At 28.1% G+C, this 16,590-nt stretch overlaps 1 protein-coding gene across 1 annotated transcript; it reads right to left on the bottom strand.

Annotated features, from left to right (window-relative positions):
- Positions 1–7,023: 7,023 nt before the first annotated feature.
- On the bottom strand, positions 7,024–15,022 carry LOC107165660 (uncharacterized). Its single transcript, XM_089226736.1, has 4 exons — positions 11,189–15,022; positions 10,745–10,866; positions 10,553–10,679; positions 7,024–8,900 (listed from the first exon to the last, which is right to left on the bottom strand). The coding sequence occupies exons 1-4, from the start codon at positions 14,592–14,594 to the stop codon at positions 8,863–8,865; spliced, it is 3,693 nt and encodes a 1,230-aa protein (XP_089082862.1). The 5' UTR covers positions 14,595–15,022; the 3' UTR covers positions 7,024–8,862.
- Between the last annotated feature and the right edge of the window lie 1,568 nt (positions 15,023–16,590).

The raw sequence follows: 16,590 nt of genomic DNA, 5'->3' as shown, positions 1-16,590 counted from the left end.
TTCAAAAGACTTAGGTTTGATTTTTTTAGATTAAAGACAAAAGGTATGATGCTTAAAATTTTTTTTTCAGTTTCTTATTTTTTGTTTGTGGTTTATTTGCCGTTAAAATATGAATTTAAAAAAATTACAAATAAATTATAATTATGATATAAAACAAATGTCGATACATTACCAAGAAAATATTAAAATTTTAAAATTAATAACGGATTCAATACTTGAGAGTATTATCTAAAATAAAACCACACCCAACTAGTGTAGTAGGTACCTGTGATTAGTGCTTAGTACTTGAGAGTTAGGACCCAATCTTAATCAATACATGATCATAGTCAATTTTAATCTTTTAATCGTACCTATTCTAATATTATCCACGGCCACGACTACTCCTAAACAATACTACCACCGCTACAGGTTTTGACAATAGGTAGGTGCCTACTGCCTATTGTATTGCGCTGCGTGGATAGGTACTAATATTGCGACCCAAATAAAAAGCACAAAAAGGTATTGTAACAGGTTATTGCGTCCCATATTTTCCCCAAGCACGTTCAAATGCGTCCTGAACACCAGCTGGTTACAAACTATTACATTTATTTCAAACAACCATGCAACAAGTAACAATTCATGCAATAGAATATCCATTTATTTTTAAAACAAGCAATGACAGATTTCAATACAAATAATAAGATAACAGACATGAACTCACAAAATATTTATCTTTTAAAGTCTGTCCAACAGCACAATACTTTCAATTTAATATTTTATTTTTTTATAATTTCTAACAATTGTTTTTAAATTACAAAACGCTAGCATAATATAACACACAATAATATTTTAACCTATATATAATGCATACCTCCGTGGCTCCGTTGTATAGTAATATTATTGCTAGAGACTACCCTATCAATAAGTCTGTGTAAAAATAGAATAGAAAATATTAATTTTTATAATTTACCTTTTACGGGATGAAAATCGTGTGTATACAAGAACAAAAAACCAAACGCAACTAGTATATAACTCCAAAAATAACCAGGACGCAATTCAAATGGAATTGCAAATGATCCGGGTGTCAAATATTAGAAGTGAGGAAATTGTGTAGTTTACCACTTCACAGAACTGAAATATTTTTCATTTTGACGGTTATAAACAAAAAAAAATTATAAACAATTTTTTGTTTAATTTTAATTAAGATTGGCGAAAATAAAAAATAAAATCCAACTATTCTAGGTGAATTAAATGGTGTTTAAATGGTATACACATAAAAATATACTTAAATCATTAGAATTATCTTATTGTTTAAATGCCTCGTTAGTGACACCGTCTCTTTGTTCGTGTCCAAGACCCCCATCATATTTTTGGCCCTGGAGCAGAATTTTAAATATATTTTCCATAAGGAACTGCAGGGTCCGTGTGTCTTTTTAGGGGCAATATGCATTTTCATTGCTGCTGCCTACTATGGCAATTGTGTTAGTCATCAATGATGATTAGTGTAAGTGTGATTGAATGTGGGTACCGGGCTATTTTTCGCATGCGCTGCATGCGAATAAAATATATCAACGACACAGATCAAAAATGAAGTGATTTTTTTCCATAATACTCATGAGTAAGTGTGCACACTTCTTGGAAAAATTTGATTTGATTATTAATTTTTATTAGAAAGAGGATAATTTTCCATAGAGCTCATTGGACTTTTAATTTAGTCAGCTACCTACTGAAAACAAACATAATAAAATAATGAAAGCTTGTAAATATTGACCAAATTCAAAATCGCATTAAATGGTTTAGAAATAGAATTTGAAATCCGAATCCAATACGCCTAAGAAGTGTTTCTATTACTTTAAAAAAAAAATCCACATTGGATCATTATACGAGATGTAAAAGATCTTCCTGTAAATTATGTTATTGAGTAAAAAAAATAGGTTACGTGCAGGACCCACTTATAAAACCTAAATGCGCGTTTTTTTCTTTATCAAAAACTAGGTAGGTACTGTTTATAATTCAAACGAAACGTATGGACAATTATTACGATTCGAGTTCTGAATAAATATTCGAGTTCTTCATAGTAGGTATTAGGGTAATTTTATAAGCATGCTCATCTTTTTATGATTAAATATTATGTGTAATAAATTAAAATTCGCATTTTTTGGATTTTTCAAGTACACACACTATTTAAGACCATTTTTCGAATCATTGACATTTAATGTACCACTTAAGAATGATCCTGTGAAAATACAATCTACAGTTTTTCAAATAGAAACCTCCCCTTTTTATTCTTTATTAATAAGCAGATTTTTTTTTTTTTTGAAAATTTGTATGAATCTCAAAATTAGAGCTAGTATAGTTGTTGAGTTAGGTAACATTGTGTTTTAAGGATAAGAATATCTATGGTAATGTGTTAAGTAGATAGGGGGAAGGGGGCTTAGACGATTTGACAAAATTAGCTGCAATCACTATTGATGTATCGATATAAATAATTTGTAAAAATGATCAAAAATAAATGCTTTATCTAATTACATATCATATATAGTTCTTATTTTTATAAAACCATTTTTGAGGATTATTATCCTTAATATGAGCCTTTTTTTTGTATCCTCTAAATAATTTTCAGTAAAAAAGAGAGGTTCTCATTTGAAAAATAGAAGTTAGCATTGCCACAGGATACTCCTTAAGTAGTAAAAAAATCAGAAATTTGTAAATATGGTCTTTAAGTTTACTTAAAAATTGTAAAAATCAGTATTTGAATAAATGTACTACAAAAAAAAAAAAATGGAGACAAGCATGCTTAAAAAATCACCCTGTATATCAAACTTAAACATCTATAAATTAAATTAAGTTATACAAAATATATGCCTCGATAAATTCTTCGTAGATGACATCTACTAGATGTTATGAACAATTAGAATATTTTGTTAAAATTAAAATCGACGTAATTGTTATGGCGTATTGTTGGAATTATAGTTATAAGTGTATGTGAAAAATTAACATTTTTTAGCAATCGGCAATCATAATATTCGTTATCTGACTAGTGCGAGATCCTTCCATGCTACTACTATTCGAGTTACAACTAAGATAATTTACGATGAATACAATACAATTAAAATGCAATTGCATATCCCCCCATAACTTTCAATAATTACATGATTCCCTAAAAAAAAATATGGGTAAACCTTGACAACGAACTTAAAAGAGACTTTTATAAAAACTAAAAGAAAATCCCTCAAAATTGACTCAAATAGAATTTCACACTCAATATAAAATTCTTAATCTACAAACAATGTATAGGCCTATCTCGATGACCTCCGAAATTCAGATATGAGTTGAAGGTCGAGGTGTACGACAAAAACATCCAATAGTAAAATATTCCAATCGTTCCAGCCAATTTGCTTTCGCTGCAAATGCCTCTTGGTATATGAGAAAATTCCCTTTACTCTCACCTCAAAATCCCAAACATTCATTAATAACTTGTCTCCCACTATTTTACACAATTCATGAAAATACAATCAACCATTCTAATTCACCAATTTCAAACCTCTCAAATCTTATTCTTCTTGATAACCCATCATGTCTTCTTAAATAAAACTGTCCCAAGGACTTCTTCAACATTAAAGAAAAAAATTCCCCACTACTACCAACCATATTACCTTATTGAATATATTTTCATCGCAAATTATTCTTATTTCTTATTTGTGCTAATAAAATAATATATTATGAAAAATCAATTAAATTATAAATATATTTATATATATATATATATTTAGTAACAACTGATTAGGTATAATATCTCAATTAGTTAGGTATCTTGATTGATGTTATTCGCTATCTTTCATTACAACACATTACAAATTTTACTTTATTATTTTAGTTTTTTGTAGCTAATTATTTATAAGTAAAATTGTGTTATTGTATGAATAAGATAAAATACATTATTAAATTTAATTTAATATTTTGAAATAAAAAACGCTCAACTCATCCAATGCTACACGCAGATAATAACTTGACATCATGGCTAATTTTTAATACAAAAACAATAATTGATTTGATCACAGATATAACAAAATAATTTTGACTAATTAATAACACCTGTGACAAGTATAGTAACCTAAATCTAAGTTTAAATTATATTAATAGGTAATTCACATAAATAAAAGTTTTCATTTTTATAAATTAATAAACTAGTTGTATAGGTAACTAACTTATTATTTGTCATTATTTCAAAGCAAATATGTCGATTTGAACCATATACCCGATTTGTACCAAATTACAATACCTATATTAATAAAACAAAAAATAATTGTTCAAAATAGAAATTGGAAAAGAATAACAAATGAAAAACAGTAAAAAATACAATAACAGTCTATCATATTATGGATGTTATATTATAATTGTACATGAATACATGATAAATAATTAGAAACACCAATACATCTATATTATAACACAATTTAACAATATTTTTGAAATAAAATTATCTAATTAACAGTTTAAAAATGAAGAAATATAGTATATTATATTATATACTATATATTATATATACTACAGTTATTGCCATAAAAATATCAAACAAATTTAATTGAATGGAAATAAAGCCTTTGTTGAATGAATTGAATTCCTTTGTAGATAAATAGATAGATTAATAAAAAATAATTTTTACATAATCAAAAATTATATTTTAGATATCAGCTTACTCAAAAAATATTAAGACAAATGATTAAGATTAATGGTTGATAAATACCTAAAAATTAATTTTGTTTTAGTAGTAAAATAGTAAGTAACATTTTTTGGAAGAAAATTGTTACTTTAACAAATTCATATTTTTTTTATTTTTTTTATATTTTCTATCTTCTCTTCTTTTATTAAAATATAACTTATTGGCATTCTTGAAATTTTTCCAAAGATTAATCAATGATCTTTTATATTAGATACTAGAGTAAAACAAACATTTAATTATTCTAAGTCTGGTGTATTTTAAATAGCAAAATTTCCAATATCTTTTTTGGTTTTTATTTATATTATAAAAACAAATTTAATGATTGAGAATTTTTTAATAAACGGAAATATTTTAAGTTTTACTGATGTTATTTATTTTTCAATGTCCAAGTTATATTTTTATGCATATGGAGTGATATATTTAATCTAGCAGATATATACCTCGGGTTTGTTTACATTTGCTAGACCAATAAATTTTTATTAAAATTCTTAAATATCTTTTTGAACTATACAATCTAGATTTAGTTTTTTCATTGAACCACAATAGAGGTCAGAGGAATTATCTTCAATATCTTTTTTCATATAAATTATTATTTGCATTTTAATAATATTGTATGAGAATATTTTATTTTGTTAACATCTGAAGTATTTTCTATAAAAACTATTAAGGCAAATCTCCTAATTCTCCTTACAGTTGAATTTATTTATTTGGTTTTAGGCGATTCATTAATATAGTATGATTGTCTAATTTTTCAACCATTATCTTAACAGATTTTAATGTTTTAAATCCAGCTTACTGATCACAGGTTGACTTGCTTGATTAATAGCATCTAAATAATACATACATTATTAAACCAAATAAATAAACAATTCTAAAATATTGTACATAAGTAGAGGATGTAACACATAATGAAGATAAGAATTGATTTTAAATTTATAGTATAAAATATGAAATTAAAAATAATCAGGTCTTATCCTAAACAAATAAAATTATGTAACGTAATAATACTTATGTATATCTGAAAAAATGAGATACTACAGTGGAACCTCGATAAGTCGAAAACCTTGAAAATCAAAATAAATACTTGTCCTATGCAAAAACCTTGATAATTCAAAAGAACCAATATAGGTAACTCAAACATTATATTATGTTACAAATATACGGATAATTTTTATAATAATTTGTCTTGTTGATTTATGAGTTCCGATTATTGAACCTAAATGTGTCTTATAGTACTGATTATAATATTTTTCATTTGATTTATTGTCACCATATATTCCAAAATTGTTGAGAACTTGAAAACTTAAATAAAAACCTTGATATATTAAAAAAAAAATTACATTTCTCTTTAATTTCAACATATTGAGGTTCCAATTTATTTTTAATTTTATAAGTTTATCTCCTGTGTTTGGTTACAGACATACCATTGAATATACTAACAATTTAAACTTAACTTAATTTAAATAAAATAGCAGAACTAGATTTTTAATAAAAATAAAAATATAAGGAATTATTCCATAAAATTGTTACTTTTAGAAATCACTAAAGACTGACCAAAAGGGTACAATTAAAAATATATATTGCTAGGAAAACATATATGATATAATTGAATGAAAAACATAAAATTATCAATCATTTTTACAATTAAAACATAATATTAAGTATAGTGCTAGAATCTTAAATCATATTTTACGCTCTAACAAATGTCATACAAACATTATTTTGTTCTTTTAACATGTACTTGTAACTTGTATACATTTTTTAAATTAAGCTTATGTTTACAATTAATAATTAAATAGGCTAGTATAATTAAATAAGTTAATAACTTAAGTAAATGAGAAATTATAATGAAAAAAGTTTTACAATTTACTTAATTTTAATATTACAAAATAATACATACACACATTATAAATAAGCAATTAACTAGTTACTACAGCTATTCTTACATAATATAAGGAACCTACATTATAATAATTTTGAATGTACAATTGCATTTATTTTTATTTTTTTATGATACTAAAAAAATAAACCAAAATACTTAATAACATTTAATATTATTATACAATTATGTTTTATAATATTTAATTCTAATTATTGAAATTATGGCTATTAACTACTTTTCTGAAATATACTATTATCATCAATAAATTAAATTATTTCTATGCAGTTACATAATATCTAGAGCAGTGAAGTTATTGCATTAAAATAAATTAAAAATTACATAGAAAAAATCATGTTTAAAATTACATAATTTCTGATAATTTTCATAACATCATCATAGTAATCACTAACATAATATCATGATTAAATAAATAGGTATATGATTACAAAATAAACTGATTTCGTCCAGATTGCGCATATCCTCACTATTCTATACACAAATCCATTGTTTATAGTTCTCCGCATTTCACTGGTTGGCAATGTTAATAGAATATAATAGAAGCAGAGAACTTTGGGTTAGACGAGGCAAAGGGTGGTATACTTATCACAAAGTTTTGATCATACCTCTTTATTTAGTCATGCATAATATTATGTTTTACTTTAACACTGATTTACTCGGTTTGATTTTCAGCATTTTAACAGATGAATAAATGTGTCAGCATATAAAAAACCGCTAAATCAAATATAAGTTACAACAATATGTCAATATCAATACTTTTAAACATTAATAATTGATTATGGTCGATAATATTTTTATTAGAAAACAAATTATCTTAAATGTGAGTCATAATATGGAAATATGTATAAGTATATTTTTTTTTAACTCATAATTAACCAAAACATATTATACCTATGCTTATTTAGCAATAAATAATAGCATCTACAAAAAATATGCAAATACAACAACTTTACTGCCCTGATAATATACATCTATTATAATACTACTTTATTGTAAACAATGCAATTTTCATATATAATATATTAGACTCGGATTTTTATGGAAATGCATTCATCTACAATTCACTAATTTTCATAAAAAATGTCTGCTATTCACAATACTTAATTAAGCCAATTTGAATTATTGTGTACATGAATATATGAATATTCAAGTATTCTACAATATTTTTCTCGAAAAAACTGGGCCTTATTAATATATATTATAACATTTATAACAAATCCAAAAAGAAGCACACAACACACAAAAAATGTTTTCGAATTATCATTAAATGTTCATAGAAATCAGAACCAAAAAATATTTTGATCAAATCCAATAAAAAACATAGGTATTTAAGAAGATATTTCATGAGTCAATTTATTTTGATAAACATTTTAAATATTTCAAAAACACTAAAGACCTAAGAAAAATTCTAGTTCAACATAAAAACATAAATTAAAAAATATACTTTAAAAGAAGAAATTTTATGTGAAGAGAGTAACACTTAAACATAATGGAATATATAATGACAGCAAACTCAGCCCAATGTCAGGGTATTTAGTATTAAACCTACACCAACATGATTGAAATTGACAATTTTTTCAAATTAAAAACTTAATTTTTTGTTATTTTGTGCTTCTTCAAGAGAATTTTAGCATAATTAGTTTTTTTTTTTTTTTGACCCACACATAACATAACAAATTTATATTCAGCAGAACAAACTCTATGTTGTTACATTTAATATTAAGGTTCAAATATGCTGCATCAGTAGGAGTAAAATATAACTAAACACAATTTATTGCTACTACCAAGACAATAGAATTTTACCGCAACCACTGCAGTATATGACAACCTTTTATCACCAATTATCTGATGTTAAAAATTATATATCATTAGCTGTATAACTGAATTAGATATTTTATTATATCTAAATTTAGAAATTGCATAAAAAGAAAATTACAATATCACAAAAGTCTAATATAGTAAGAAAGATAATGTACTATATTTAAAACTTGATAATAGGCAAATTCACTCTAAGTACAAGGGTAATTTAAAATACAAGTTGATTCTACTGAACACAAATTTGGCATGTGGGTTTGAAATAGAAGACAAACAGATATGTTGAAATCTTTTTAAATCTAACCGAAACTAATATATTTTGGCGCTTACACGGGATTTATCTTAAATAAATAATGACAAAAACTATAATTTATATATGAATTAATTTTAGTTTAAAGTATTTTCTTAAGAGTTTGTGTTGCAAATGTTGCTTCCAGTAAAAACTTCACAACCCAGACGGTCCAGGTTCCATCGAATCTTCATCTAAATTGAATCAATATAACATAATATAGACAATTTTATTGCTATAAACAGTAAATTAGGTCATATACATTTCATAAAAAATAAAACTATAAATAATAATACATTTTAAAAATATGAAAGAGTGATTAAATTACTTGCCTAACAAAGATTAAATGATATAAAAACAAAATGTTAATAATTACCAGGATTTAGATTTTATAGCGATTGCATACTTATATATAATTATTTATTGTAAAATATAGAAATGTAAAAAATAAATTGCTGCTATAAATAACTTAATTATTAAATGTTAAATAATTAATTAAGTAATAATAACATAATTATATATTTTAAATTCTATAATTTTAATTATTTTAAACCGTTCTATATTAATAGTTTAAGTAGACTAAACAAAGTTAAAATGTTGTATATACCCTTTCCAAAAAGAGAATTCAATGATTTTGAACATCCTCATGAAACCCTTACACCAAGACACATTTTTGTCAGGCAGCTGCATAATATATTATTCTCTCACTGAGCAAAACATATATATTTAGGCTTTTGTTATACAGTTATTTGAAATTCAACATTTAAAATAACTACATTTTAATTAAGTATTAATGAAATAACATTCTATATTGAAAATTTAAATACATATAAATGCATTATCTTTTTTTACTAATTGGTCTACATTTTTTTTTATATATGTACTTTGTCTCAACTTAATTGTCTGCAGAATATAAATTGAGTATTATTAAGAGGACACTACACCCGCACGTGTTGTATCCTTTTTACAAGTGAGTAACATAGCAAATTTTACGCTCAGCAGATCATGTTAAGGTCCGTTAGTTTAAAATTTAGAGTGAATTAACCTCTTATAAAAATTGAAGGTAACATTATTATCGAGAGCTTCTCCATAGGATTTTTAGTAAACAGTGGAACCTCGATAACTTAAACCTATATAAGTCAAATTTTCGAAAACTCAAAGGAATGAGTCCTTGGCCCTTGCCTTACAATACATGATATACTTTCATAAGTCGAAATTTTTTTTCTTCCCTCCACCGATTTGAGTAATAGAGGTTCCACTGTATTTTAATTTTAAAGCGAGTTATGAGTATTTTAAGATACACAAACAATTTACAATTTTTAAAAATACACATAACTAAAATTAAAATGTAATAAAAAGCCTATGAGAAGCCCTAAAAAATAATCTTACCTTTAACTTTTAAAAGAGATCAATTCACTCTAAATTTTTAACTAACTGAACTTAACATGATCTGCTGAGTGTAAAATTTGGTATGTTATGCACTTGTAAGACAAAGACAACACATGGGGATATAGCATCATCTTGATCAATATTGAATTTGTTCTATTATGTAAGACAATTAAAAATTATAATTCATTAATTAATATAATATAACATGGTTAATTATATTTAAATGGTATGTCTGCACTTTATGATTTGGTATTATGTTAAGTCAATATATAATAAACCAACATATATAACCAACGCAATATTAATGTGTTGACGGCTGTCAAACAAAATGAATGACATTTTATTAAAAACTTTTAAAATAACAATAAACTCATTGTTATTTTGATAGTTTAAACCGTTAAGTTAAAAATAATTTTGGTATATATTTTTTAATGAAAATAAAGATAATTTAGAATACCTGTATTTGTATCATTGTATTTGTCTATTAAGGCTCCTTGTTCTTCAATAATCTTTATCCAATCCTCCGTTTGAGGTATTTCAAAGTTTTTTCTTTTAATCTCTTTTAAATTGGTTTCTATTTGGTCCTATGATGAAACAATAGTAGTGAAAATAAATAAATTTACAATTTTTATCTTTATCAAATACTTACAGCTTTACGCATATTCCAATGACTATGAAGAAAATTCCAAATATCTGGAATAGGTACATCCAACTTCAGTTGATGACTGAGATGCATTTTAATCAATAACATACTCAAATGCTTATTCAATCCTTAAATGTAAGTAAATCATTATTATTATTTAATCAAGTGTTAAACCTATTTTCCAAATAAGTAATACGCGAATAGCTGTTTTTAAGAACCAAATCCAAAAAAAAAAAAATTTGTTATAATTTATAAATTTTATTATTTCATCACTACTAATATAATTAGGTAATACTTTTAAGATTAATTATGACTAAGAATCATCTTTAAAATTATATATTTTTTTTTTTGTTTCCTAACTCATTATTGTTAATATTCTCTGTAAATAAATAGATATTTGATAAAAATGTCTACGAGTCAAATACAATATAATCATTTGTACAAACTAACCTGCAGGTTTACGATTCATCATAATATTTAATAGTGCTATCACATTATTCATGGTCCACTTAAAAGGAAGTATAGGTTGATCGTACTTTGGTTCATTTTCTAAATTATAAGTTGTTGTTACATCAGTTCTAAGTCGAAAGTTTTTTCGTTTAGTTTCTAAGCTATCTTCTGTCGTTCCACTAGTTCCAGGTAGATTTTTCTGTAGTTCATTTTCTAATTCATCATCTGTTGTTTCACTTGTTTCATCATCTGAGTTCTGTAGTGTAGCTGCCTGTTTCAAATTAGGAGGACTATCATTTGTCGTTTCAGTAGTTAAAAGTTGATTGTTATATGATTCGGTTTCTAATTCATCATCTGTTGTTTCACTTGTTTCATCATCTGAGTTCTGTAGTGTAGCTGCCTGTTTCAGATTAGGAGGACCATCATTTGTCGTTTCAGTAGTTAAAAGTTGATTATAATGTGATTCGGTTTCTAATTCATCATCTGTTGTTTCACTTGTTTCATCATCTGAGTTCTGTAGTGTAGCTGCCTGTTTCAGATTATGAGGACCATCATTTGTCGTTTCAGTAGTTAAAGGTTGATTGTAATGTGGTTTGGTTTCTAAGCCATCATTTGTAGTTCCACTAGTTCTGAGTAGATTTTTCTGTAGTTTATTTTCTAATTCATCATTTGTTGTTTCACTTGTTTCATCATCTGAGTTCTGTAGTGTAGCTGCCTGTTTCAAATTAGGAGGACCATCATTTGTCGTTTCAGTAGTTAAAAGTTGATTGTTATATGATTCGGTTTCTAATTCATCATCTGTTGTTTCACTTGTTTCATCATCTGAGTTCTGTAGTGTAGCTGCCTGTTTCAGATTAGGAGGACCACCATCATTTGTCGTTTCAGTAGTTAAAAGTTGATTATAATGTGATTCGGTTTCTAAGCCATCACCTGTAGTTCCACTAGTTCTGAGTAGATTTTTCTGTGGTTTATTTTCTAATTCATCATTTGTTGTTTCACTTGTTTCATCATCTGAGTTCTGTAGTGTAGCTGCCTGTTTCAGATTAGGAGGACCATCATTTGTCGTTTCAGTAGTTAAAAGTTGATTATAATGTGATTTGGTTTCTAAGCCATCACCTGTAGTTCCACTAGTTCTGAGTAGATTTTTCTGTGGTTCATTTTCTAATTCATCATTTGTTGTTTCATTTGTTTCATCATCTGAGTTCTGTAGTTTAGCTGCCTGTTTCAGATTAGGAGGACCATCATTTGTCGTTTCAGTAGTTAAAAGTTGATTATAATGTGATTTGGTTTCTAAGCCATCACCTGTAGTTCCACTAGTTCTGAGTAGATTTTTCTGTGGTTCATTTTCTAATTCATCATTTGTTGTTTCATTTGTTTCATCATCTGAGTTCTGTAGTGTAGCTGCCTGTTTCAGATTAGGAGGACCATCATTTGTCGTTTCAGTAGTTAAAACTTGATTATAATGTGATTCGGTTTCTAATTCATCATCTGTTGTTTCACTTGTTTCATCATCTGAGTTCTGTAGTGTAGCTGCCTGTTTCAGATTAGGAGAACCATCATTTGTCGTTTCAGTAGTTACAGGTTGATTGTTATGTGGTTCATTTTCAAATTCATCATCTGTTGTTTCATTTGTTTCATCATCGGAGTTCTGTAGTGAAGCTGCCTGTTTTAGATTTCGAAGACCATTATTTGTCGTTTCAGTAGTTAAAGGTTGATTGTTATGTGGTTCAGTTTCAAATCTATCATCTGTTGTTTCCAAGGTTGTTTCATCATCTGAGTTCTGTCGTGCAGCTACCTGTTTCAAATTTGGAAGACCATTATTTGTCGTTTCAGTAGTTAAAGATTGATTTTTATATGGTTCAGTTTCTAAGCCATCACCTGTCATTCCAATAGTTCCAGGTTGATTTTTCTGTGGATCAGTTTCTAAACCATAATTTTTCGTTTTATCGTCTGTGTTTTGTTTTGTAACCGACTGTTTCAAATTTTGAAGACCATCATTTGCCGTTTTACTATTAGTAGTAACATGTTGATTTTTCTGTGGTTCAATTTCCAAACCATTATTGTTCGTTTCACTAGTTCCATTTGTGTCCTGTTGTAAAGCTGACCTTGCCCGCTTTCGAATACTATCATTTTTTGTTTCACTAGTTCCATAATTTGTGTCCTGTTGTGTAGCTGATCTTGTACGCTTTCGAGTACTATCATTTTTTGTATCACTAGTTCCATCAATTGTGTCCTGTTGTGTAGCTGATCTTGTCCGTTTTCGAATACTATCATTTTTTATTTCACTAGTTTCATTATCCGTGCTCTGTTGTGTTGCTGCCTGTGAACGCCTTTGAGGACCACCATTTGTTGCTTTACTAGATTCATGCAGATTTTTTCGTGGTTCAGTTTCCATACAATCATTTTTCGTTTCACTAGTTTCATCATCCGTCCTCTGTTGTGTAGATGCCCGTGTACGCCTTCGAAAACCATCAAGACGTGCCGTTTTATTAGTTAAATATTGTTTTTTTCGTGGTTCAGTTTCCAAACAATCATTTATCGTTTCACTAGTTTCATCATCCGTGCTCTGTTGTGTAGATGCCCGTGTACGCCTTCGAAAACCATCAATACGTGTCGTTTTATTAGTTAAATATTGTTTTTTTCGTGGTTCAGTTTCCAAACAATCATTTATCGTTTCACTAGTTTCATCATCCGTGCTCTGTTGTGTAGATGCCCGTGTACGCCTTCGAAAACCATCAATACGTGTCGTTTTATTAGTTAAATATTGTTTTTTTCGTGGTTCAGTTTCCAAACAATCATTTATCGTTTCACTAGTTTCATCATCCGTGCTCTGTTGTGTAGATGTCCGTGTACGCCTTCGAAAACCATCAATACGTGTCGTTTTATTAGTTAAATATTGTTTTTTTCGTGGTTCAGTTTCCAAACAATCATTTATCGTTTCACTAGTTTCATCATCCGTGCTCTGTTGTGTAGATGCCCGTGTACGCCTTCGAAAACCATCAATACGTGTCGTTTTATTAGTTAAATATTGTTTTTTTCGTGGTTCAGTTTCCAAACAATCATTTATCGTTTCACTAGTTTCATCATCCGTGCTCTGTTGTGTAGCTGCCCGTGTCCGCTTTCGAAGACCACTATTTGTCGTTTTACTTGTTCCGCGTTGATTTTTTCGTGGTTCAGTGTCCAAACCATCATTCGTTGTTTCACTAGTTTCATCATCCGTGCTCTGTTGTGTAGATGCCCGTGTACGCCTTCGAAAACCATCAATACGTGTCGTTTTATTAGTTAAATATTGTTTTTTTCGCGGTTCAGTTTCCAAACCATCATTCGTTGTTTCACTAGTTTCATCATCCGAGTTCTCATGTGTAGCTGCCTGTTTCCAATTTCGAAGACTTCTTTTACGAACCATAGCAGCTTCAATGTCGTTGTTGTACTATTTTCAAACGATGCGATGTCAAGACGCGACACGGCGACACGCGACTACGCGAGTATAAACTGTTTACTATCAACTATCAAGCTTTCGTATTAGTGCTTACAGACTAATGACTATAGAGCGTTATAGAGTTAGATACGTTATAGTTATAATATTACCATGTTGTGGTTACCGGTAAACCTTAACCTAAAACCATACAGTTTATCTTATTATTTTTTTAGTAGTTGTGACGTCGTATGGATAGTATAGACAATATTCTGAATACGGGATGGTAGTCGCTAATCAGTGGCTCCCAAAATGTTTATTCCTTGATTGTTGCTACTCCGCCTACCTTCAGCCAATCAAAAGTACGTAGTTTCGAGCCCTAACAATAATAATTTACGATAGAAAAGTAAACTGTGTTAAATTTGTTTATAGATTTTATATAGAGAACACTTAGTTGCATTTAATTTTAAAATGTGAACTTGTCATAATAAACAATTATAAAATCGAAATTACCTAATAAAATTATTATGGTTATTCATTCATAGATGGCGTGAATGTTGTGCACTCTTCTGAAGGGAACAATATTGATCTATAGTACGGTTATTACGTCATTTTGTCCGTGGTACGGTATACCGTATGCACCGCACACTACACAGGCGATGCCGATTAGGCCAAGACGTGGCCAAGTGGCGCACTCATCGTCGAAAATTGAGTTGAGTTGTATAATTATTATAATATTGTTGGAAATTATGTTCACGCCGTTCACGGTAAAGCGCGCTGTCCAGTGTCCACCAAAAGCATAGAATAATAATATTAATGATCGTTGATCAATGATCAGCTAAAAAGGTCTATTATTTACTTATATTGTAGTCTTGTACAAGCGTATACTTTTCAAAATTAAATGTGTACTGTTGGATATAAATCATGATATTTCCGTGCACTCAGAACTGTAAAATGTTACTAATATTGTTTACCTAATTAATATTACACATATTAAATACAATAATATTGTAAATTAATGAGACATTTTCCACGTAGTCCGTTGTCTAGAATAATTATTAAGTTAATAACCTAGGTTAAAAATTAACACTTCCTGATAATCCGCGCCGTCGACTGAAAAGGAGATGGTGCAGAGATCTTTTACAATAACCACTCCAACTCTTCCTCACCGGAAAAAAAAATGAAATAATAAAAAAAAAAAAAAAAGTTATTACCTTTCTTCCCAAATCTCCCATTACGTAAAGAGTCTCTAGTGGCCAGTGGGTGACTTCTTAATCACGAATACTATGTTTTTTTTTCTGTCTCTTATCACTTTACTCATTATGCTAAGAAGTATAGATTGTAAAATTATTATAAAAAAAAATTTTTAAAAATTACCTAGGTAATATGAATAAATAATATCCGGTTATACGGTTCGATTCAAATATTTCATAAGGTACCGACGGGTACCTACTAGTTCTCCCGGAGTGTGATAAGAAATGTGATAAAGCATATACCAAGGGGGATACCAGGTATCTAACAGTGACATCAATACGAAATAAGTTACATCAGTGATGCCATGCCAGCGGCACTTGTCGCTCCGCTCCGTTGATCGAAAATATCCCTCGACTTGCTGTGCAACACCACCTCAAGTTGGTCACATGGCAACCATAGGGTAACCGCCGCATAACAACTCTTATCACTCCGGGAGAACTGGGGTATCACCATGACCGATGACCAGACAGTAAATAAAAACGGTTTATATCACTAGAAAAAAAAACGGTTTATATCAGTATCATGGAAGAAATGTGTCATATCTGTTCGGCTTGGAATAAATAACAAATTATAGTATTTCTGGCCGCCAAATAGAATATTATTTAAATTTTTATTTTGTTTAATATTATATTATTCATAAATTGGTTAATTATAAATCGACAATGATTTATTAATGTCCACATAGTAGTTTCATAAGAGTTTAATATAATGGCATCAAATAGTTTTATTTATA

The sequence above is a fragment of the Diuraphis noxia genome, unplaced genomic scaffold (genome assembly GCF_037042655.1).
Source record: "Diuraphis noxia isolate RWA-SAM2 unplaced genomic scaffold, SU_Dnox_SAM2 contig0004, whole genome shotgun sequence".
Classification (NCBI taxonomy): domain Eukaryota; kingdom Metazoa; phylum Arthropoda; class Insecta; order Hemiptera; family Aphididae; genus Diuraphis; species Diuraphis noxia.
This window is presented reverse-complemented; position numbering and strand designations above follow the sequence as displayed.

Coding starts and splice junctions, on each gene's coding strand:
- LOC107165660 (XM_089226736.1), bottom strand. CDS start 14,594: ATGGTTCGTAAAAGAAGTCTTCGAAATTGGAAACAGGCAGCTACACAT. Junction 10,867..11,188: donor GATGAATCGTAAACCTGCAG/GTTAGTTTGTAC, acceptor CTTACATTTAAG/GATTGAATAAGCATTTGAGT. Junction 10,680..10,744: donor ATTGGAATATGCGTAAAGCT/GTAAGTATTTGA, acceptor GTTTCATCATAG/GACCAAATAGAAACCAATTT.